Genomic DNA, 8,131 nt, shown 5'->3' with positions numbered 1-8,131 from the left:
AAACAGACCCTTAAAAGCCGTTTACTTCACAGAAAACCTCAGGTGTGTATGTGTGCATATGTGTGTGTGTGTGTGTGTGTGTGTGTGTGCATGAGTGTGTAACGGAGAGCATTTACCAACACACAGAGTGACGTCGTAGGGATGAGATGTTACTGTCATTACCACCATAACCCACAGTAAACATTTATGCAAAAGTCCAATTATTAATATCTTAAAAATGCACATAAAATAGGTTTTGTAGCAAAAATAAATTTCATCTAGAAGAAGTCACTCACCTGAAGGCTTCTGGTGGACAGTAGGACACTGATGCTGATGCAAGCTGGCCAAGAATCACATGATCAATTGTAATTGAGGTCGCAACCGTCCAACATGATTGACAACAAAACGAAAGCTTTACATTGGGCGACGTGTCTGCTGAAGCACGGGGACGAGAGCTTCAAATGATGCGTGTTCAAGTGTGCTGTGTCTTTTGAGTGATGCTAAACATGGATTTTGTAAAATAAATACTTATCATTTGTTTTTCATTGAGACTATACAACTGTTTTTATGCAAGATGTATAAACTTGTCATTATTTGTGTAATGGAAGACAATGTGAGTCTTACTGAACTCTTGAACTTGAAATAGCTTGTAAGGGAAAAGATTCTCCATCAGCATGTTGTCCTTCATGGCATGAAACACTGTACATTGTATTGTACATGTTTTTGATGTAGTTTGTTGACATGAGGGATACAATGAGATGAAGCTATGATATGTTGTATCATAAATGGAGTCATTCACTCTCTGAATGAAGCAGAGGAAGAGAAGATATAAGCAGAAAACAGATCCTACATGACCATTGTGGCAACACACCAGCAGCTTTGAGGCAGTGACCATATATACGAGTTAGGTCTTTAGCATCAGATGTGAAGCCATCGAGGACACAGACGTTGATTTAAGTATTAAACAATCAACACTGACGCCATAATTATGTTTTTTAAGACAAATAAATTGTGATTTGCGATATTATAGGGTGGAAACATCACAACCATATGAGGTGAAAGACATCGTCAGTGTTTCTCCTCACTCTGTTTCACTTCCTCTATCACACACACACACACACATGTATAAACACACCCAGACACAAACCGTTAACATTTTGCACGTCAGCCAATTCTACATACTATGTTGTTTAGTATTTAAAGATGTTTCTGCGTCACATAACCACAATATTTCATGACAAATTCTTTTCCTGTTCCTTTTATCTATTTCTTCAACGTGTTTCGTTTCTTTGAATTTGAGCTGGTGCAATAGAAAAGCCATGGAGGAGGTCACACAGGCCTCAGCTCTGTATGTAAGCATGTGAGTAAAAAGAAAAAAGACCAAAGACAGATATTACGTCACATTTGGACAAAAACAAAACATAAAAAATTCTATTAAGCTCATCGATGTGAGATATATTTACTTTGTGTTGTGTGATAAGAGATTTCACGATCTCAAATTACTTTTGAAGCTGGAACCATCTTATCTCTGTTACATTTTGTTGTTGTTTTTTTAACAGATGTCTTTTTATAAACACAATCTTTGTAGTGTGCCAATAACTTGTCTTCATGTTCAGGGATTCAGACACCTCATGAGTTTTATTTCAGTTGGACTTAATAGCTCTCTCACACACACACACACACACACACACACACACACACACACATGCAAAAACAAAGACTGGGCTGATCTGTTCTTATTTTTACATTTTTATTATTGTGTATTTGTTGCTTATTGTTTGCTTATTTGTTATTTGTTGTTCTCTTTCTTGTACTTTGATAAAGGCGCTTTTTGTTCTCAGATGTTTCAGCGTCCAGTTGTCATCTTCTTTGCCATCATCTCTTTACACGGAGAGTCTTGGGATGGAAACACAACTACTGATCTTTTCAAGACTGTAGTTAGTATGTTTTGAATGTACAGTATTTCTGCACTGTAAGGCAATACACGTTTTCACCAAAACACAGACTGCCATCATCATGTATTCATTATCATATTTTATTAAAGAGCCCCGTCTCTGAGATCAATAAACAAAAGTATCAAACTTTCTTTTAACTTTCATGTTATTCCAACATGACGCTGTGCTCAGCAAGCTGCAGCAAGACATTTCACACTTGTCTGTAACACACACCCACACTTTCAACATGGTTTCAGGATTCACACTCACATGCAGAGGTTATATGCCACCAAAACAAGATGTAATGTATTCAATTCAAAGCTAATCGTGGCAGCATTTGACACTTATCTGAGAACAGTTGGAACATATCTACATTTTAATCAGCTAAAGAAGCTTAGGAATTACAAATGGAGTCTAAAATAAACAGAAAGCATATGAAAGTCTAAAGGAGAGCATGAAGATGCATACGCAGACACAAATTGTTATTAGCACTTAATGTTCACCCTGAGTTTATTAATCATAAAACAGGATTAGCTAAACTAATAAAACAAAAGAAATTCTGGACACTTAAGATTTACAAATGGTGCAATGTTTTCTATAAATACAGGTAAAAGCTCTACACTAGCACTCATAAATAAATATGACCTTTGTGAAGGCCATCTACTACATGAACACCTACAAAACAACAATAGAATAACAACAAATGCTACCAGGTTTTCTTAAGACCCACGTGAACTTGCATTAGTGGTAAACAAGCAACTTGCCGTCCATCCTTCTTTCTGTTACCACATGGGGGAGTCAGCCAGCTGACTGAAAGGCAGAGAGAGAAAGGCAATTCAAAGTTTTACAGAAGGTGCTGACGATAAAACAATAGACAGACAACACTGTTAATAAAAATAAGGTAAATAAACCCCATGTCTCTGCTCCTGCAGATCTACTGCTTGCTCAACATCAATGTATTTTATTATTGCTGCTTATTTTTACTCTAATTTCGATATTATTTACACTTATTTTTACTCTCTGGTGCCCTGTGACTCGTCCCTCGAGAAAAGAAAGTGCCCAGTAAGTGGAACAGGACGGCTTTTATAAAACAGCAACCAGTCTGCCCAGGAGGAGCAGAATGAAGTCATCACGTAATGTTTTCGGAAAGGAGATTCCAGTCATAGACGGGGGAAACGAGGGTTTGTTAACTGTGTGACTGGTAGAAAGCCAGAATTGTCACCTCAGGACGGGGTTGATGAGTTCTGCTAGAATCAGTTGCTTCACCTCAACAGCTCGGTTCTCACAGTGCTGCCTCCTCACGTCCTGATTGAACAGACAGAAGCTGAGATGGATGTAAACTGCAGACTTATCTGTCATTTAATAACATGCACACGCAAAATAATATTTGTGTGAGAACCAGTAACACTGGTCAATTCTTGTATTTTTTTAATTTAACGTCAAATAATCTAGAAGCTATCATTACTGAAGAACACAATACAAGGTACAGTGCTTGTATTCATTTCATTAGCATCTAAATATCTTCCTTAGATGTATATCTTAATTTATATATAATTTGAATCAGATTTCAAAATGAAGTGATTTTAAACATTTTAGTGTTGGGTATTTGTAAAACAATTATATATAAACTTTTTTCAGCATGTAACAAGACTGATGGTTACAAGGTAGAAAAAATGGGCAAGTCTGTAATCCTGATCTATAGTCTATAACCCTGATCTGTAGTCTATAACCCTGATCTATAGACTATAACCCTAATCTATAGTCTGTAACCCTAACCTATAGTCTATAACCCTGATCTGTAGTCTATAACCCTGATATGTAGTCTATAACCCTGATCTATAGACTATAACTCTAATCTATAGTCTGTAACCCTGATCTGTAGTCTATAACCCTGATCTGTAGTCTATAACCCTGATCTATAGACTATAACCCTAATCTATAGTCTGTAACCCTAACCTATAGTCTATAACCCTGATCTGTAGTCTATAACCCTGATATGTAGTCTATAACCCTGATCTATAGACTATAACTCTAATCTATAGTCTGTAACCCTGATCTGTAGTCTATAACCCTATCTGTAGTCTATAACCCTGATCTGTAGTCTATAACCCTAATCTGTAGTCTATAACCCTGATCTGTAGTCTATAACCCTGATCTGTAGTCTATAACCCTAATCTGTAGTCTATAACCCTGATCTATAGTCTATAACCCTAATCTGTAGTCTATAACCCTGATCTATAGTCTATAACCCTGATCTATAGTCTATAACCCTGATCTATAATCTATAATCCTAATCTTTGACCTACGTGCGTTGGTTGTGGATATTGTGAAACAAAAGCACAAACTCTGGTCAATAACAGATTACTTTAGAGACTTTACAACTTAAGTGTTGTTGTTTAAGTCTTTGTTCCATGCGTCCTCTTTTAAACCTGACCCAGTTAGAATAAATGCACTGTCATGACTTCTTTCTACCAGTCAGCACTAAAACTTGGTGTTCGACAATGAAGCTGAAGCAAAAACTCACAGGACGAGGGAGCTTGAGGACTCTGGGAAACTAGTCAAATATTAGCTCACTCAGGTCTGTTAGCTCTGAATGCAGGTGGTGTTTAACCTTGTTCAGTTTACGTGTGAATAGGTGTAAATAGGTGTGAACAGGTGTGAACAGGAGGGCATACCTGTGTGTCAGAGGCTGGCGTGTCGTCTTTGCTCTGAATGTGTGTCTCAGCAGGGATCTCGGCTCTGCTGGGCCGCTCCAGGTGAGTGGACAGGATGAGAGGTGACGAGACTGATCTGGGGTAAGCTGAGGAAGCATTTTCGTCATCCTCAGAGGAAGAGCCAGGAGCTGTTTAAATCAGTACAGACTCTTCACTTTGGTACTCATTGCAGGGCAGTGAATTAGCAATGCTGCTGTGTACAAAGAGACTTCATTACTCACAGATACACGTGGGACTTTCTCTATTTGATGTAGTTTCCGGCACAATCCCCAACCTCTGCTCTAACTGATGGATGTAGTTCACCATGTCCTGCAAGTGTCCCACAGATTTGAAGAAGAAAAGGAAGAAGACAAGGAATAAGAATTGAGTAAATCTGAGTGGCTTTTGATATAAACAGTCATAATGGTATTGTCCTCTCATTTCTTTCTTTTTGTAATCCAAACATGAGCAGTTGGAAAGGGCAAAAGAGGAAAACATGAACAAAACTGTACTTATTTAATAGCCTTGACTAAAAGACCCGTCTTATTAGGATACATATCATGAAACAATATAAGCTGGATGTGGACTCCTTGCCTGTTTGTCCACCTCCTGCTCCTCTCTCTCTGCCTGGGCTCTCCTCAGACTGGCCCTCAGCTCCTGCAGCTCTCTCTTAGCATCACTCAGCAGCACCTGCAGGGGGCAGTAGCAGCATTATAACACTCAGACCATCTGAACCCCCACTCATCTGACCTGGCTTGTTCTCTACCCTGCTGTTGATCACGTGACAGTGAGAGGAAATGTTTACTCACTGTTCATGGGAGCTTTTCTATTTGTGCCTGTGTGCGAGTAATAAAATAACTATGCTGAACTCTGGCACCGTTCTCCGGTTTCCAAAATGTAATCTGGGCAGCTGATGATGCAGATTCGTGGCACAGGGGCGGTTATATTTGGAGCTAAATGCGTTTGTGTATTAAATAATAGTGTTTGCGATGTACTTTGTTTACTCACTCTATTGCAGTCTCTCTCTTGCCCAAGCTCCACTTCTAGCTTCTCCCTCTCCATCCTCTCCTCCTGGAGCCACTCCTCCTTCCTCTGCACCTCGCAGCACACTTCTTGTAATTTATTTTTATCAGTCTGCATGAAAACAAAAAAACATGAAAGAAAGTTTAACAGCAAAGTCAGGTTGACATGTGCAGTATCGGGCTCTGCCGCATCCTCACTTCTGCTGCATGTTTGCATGCTTCTCTCTCTAGGGCCCAGTTGGCGCGCTCCTCCCTGAGGACCAGGTTCTCCTCGGACAGCTGCAGGGTGAGCTGGGCCACCTGCAGCCGGGCTTGGTGCAGCTCGGTGTGTGCATGGCCCTGACGGGTGCCCAGTTCCCTCAGCTCCCTACGCAGGCTCTCCGCTACATGCTCACTAGCCTCCAGACGCTCCTGCAGCCCTCGCACCTCCACCAGCGCAGCCTCGTTCTCCACCTGCAGAGAGAAATGGCAAACAACTGAAATAAGGGAGAGAAAATGTCTCAGCTGTCACAAGTCTGGCCTGATAAAGCCACAAGAAAGGAAGGTGACAACTCCTGAGTTGCAAGTGTTCTTACTCCACTGCTGACAAGATGACATCCCACCACCTAAAGTCTGTCCTGGTTGATGTGTTGTGTTGGAGGACTTTACAGAGTTGCCTATCCTCTCTGACCAAGCTGTCTGTGTTTCACAAGAGAAGAAGAAGAAGAAGCACCAATTACCTGCAGAGTCTTTCTCTTTTCCTCATCGTGTTTCATTTGACTGGACGTTTTCTTCACTCTCTCCTTCAGCCTGTGGGGCAAAATAAAAGAAAGCTTAGTTTTAGGCCCATGGAAATAAATATGCCTATATATAAATAATGTAAGTTGACATTATGTCTCGAACACTTGCCTTTCCAGCTCCATGTTTGCATCTTTCTCGCGGTCATTCAGGATCTTGACGTCCTCCTCCAGGTCTTTGATTCGCTGCTGACTCTCAGCTTTCTCAGCCATAAGTTTGCTCAGTTCAAAGGTCAGATTTTCCTGACTATATTTCACATCCTTTCAGTGTTGTGGAAAGAAGAAAGAGAATTATAGATTATGAAATTCTGAACATTTTGGAGGTAAAAAGGAGATGGCTACCCCAAGAGATGTGGTGTGTGTGTGTGTGTGTGTGTGTGTGTGTGTGTGTGTGTGTGTGTGTACCTTGTGTTTTCCATCTATCTTCTTCAACATCTCACAGTTGTATCTCAAGTTGTCTCGAAGCTCTGAGATCTCCTCCTTCATTGCTTCTCTTTCACCCTCCCACTCCATCCGGGCTTTTTTGCTGTTCTCTCTCTCATTCTCCGTCTCCTTTTTTGTCACGTCCAGAGCCCGCTGTATGTCCACTTGTTTCCTGATGCATTCCTCCAGCCGACTCTGTTCCCAACACGGGGAGAGAGGACAGAGAGGTTTACATTAAAGATTTCTGTTTCAACATGAAATAGATGAATTGTCATGTTCGTGGTTCTACTCCTTTGATTAACGGTACACAGTAGTAGCACTGAAGGGCCTTGTGATGGAAGATAATATCCTTTTTTTTTTTTTTTATTCCCACCTGCAGCAGCTGAGCCCTGGGGATGACTAGGAGCAGCTCCTCCTCTCCGTCCTCCTCATCTTGCTCCTCTCTCAGGGTCTCCAGCTCCTCCAGCGGCTTTGGAGCACAGAAAGTGAAGGGGCGACTTTGGGCACACACCTCTCCCATCTTATCTACATATACGAACTCGTACTCCACGGGACTGGGGCGGGGCAGATAGTATGCTGCATGAAGTAGACACTTATATTTTAGTTATACAATTGTACACCTTTTTAGACTTGTTGTTTTACCAAGTAGCACAGACAAGAAACTGCACTGTAGCAACTTAACAGCAGTTGAAAATCTTTTTTTTTTTTTTCATTTTGCTACAGTGAAGTGGCAGTGTACTCCAGGATGTGTTGGTACACTGTGACATCACTGTGGGGTGTGGTTACAGGTACAACAGAGCACACAGACCCGAAACGTTCAACCAGACGGAGCAGTGAAACATTCCAGCCTGGTGTTAAATTTCTTTTAAGATCTATTGAATTATTAACTATGTCATATTTATGTGTTTATTTAATGTTTGGCTGAATTCTTACCCTGGAACAGTGCACAGGAGTTGACACTGGTGCCCTCAGTGTAGCCTTCAGGAACAAGAGCCCATGTATATGTGTAATACTGTTTCACTGAAGACCAGCCCACCTGCAGCACGACAACAAACACGTTTAGACCACAAAACATTCAAACATGCATCCCCATACACTCCCCTGCGACACAGAACTTATTAACGATGATGTTTTAGTGTGGAGGAGTGATGCTGAAGTGAGCCTTCATCTACCTCAAAAATCCCTATCCAGTCACTGCTGCTCCACTGGTGGTCCAAGGTCAGGCTGTAGTGGCACTCCACTCTGGTTTGGGGGAAGTACAGTTGTCCCACATTTCGAAACACCACCGTGGACTGTTTATCCAT

The 8,131-nt window shown here is 41.1% G+C and overlaps 1 protein-coding gene across 1 annotated transcript; it reads right to left on the bottom strand.

Annotated features, from left to right (window-relative positions):
- Positions 1-2,695: 2,695 nt before the first annotated feature.
- On the bottom strand, positions 2,696-8,131 carry calcoco1b (calcium binding and coiled-coil domain 1b). Its single transcript, XM_070902809.1, has 14 exons — positions 8,000-8,131; positions 7,761-7,863; positions 7,201-7,403; positions 6,810-7,022; positions 6,517-6,665; positions 6,348-6,417; positions 5,827-6,081; positions 5,615-5,740; positions 5,201-5,296; positions 4,849-4,936; positions 4,700-4,755; positions 4,589-4,645; positions 3,136-3,218; positions 2,696-2,723 (listed from the first exon to the last, which is right to left on the bottom strand). Exons 1-14 carry the CDS (start codon positions 8,129-8,131, stop codon positions 2,696-2,698), a joined length of 1,659 nt encoding a protein of 552 aa, XP_070758910.1.

Source organism: Enoplosus armatus, chromosome 3 (genome assembly GCF_043641665.1).
Source record: "Enoplosus armatus isolate fEnoArm2 chromosome 3, fEnoArm2.hap1, whole genome shotgun sequence".
Classification (NCBI taxonomy): Eukaryota; Metazoa; Chordata; class Actinopteri; order Centrarchiformes; family Enoplosidae; genus Enoplosus; species Enoplosus armatus.
Note: the sequence above shows the minus strand (reverse complement) of the source record. Positions and strands in the feature narration are given on the sequence as shown.

What these genes read in the sequence shown, in the direction of transcription:
- calcoco1b (XM_070902809.1), bottom strand. Translation starts at nt 8,131, where the DNA reads ATGGATAAACAGTCCACGGTGGTGTTTCGAAATGTGGGACAACTGTAC. An exon ending in ACTGGATAGGGATTTTTGAG is followed by an intron (nt 7,864 to 7,999) that starts GTAGATGAAGGC and finishes GTCGTGCTGCAG; the next exon opens with GTGGGCTGGTCTTCAGTGAA. An exon ending in CTCCTGTGCACTGTTCCAGG is followed by an intron (nt 7,404 to 7,760) that starts GTAAGAATTCAG and finishes TACTTCATGCAG; the next exon opens with CATACTATCTGCCCCGCCCC.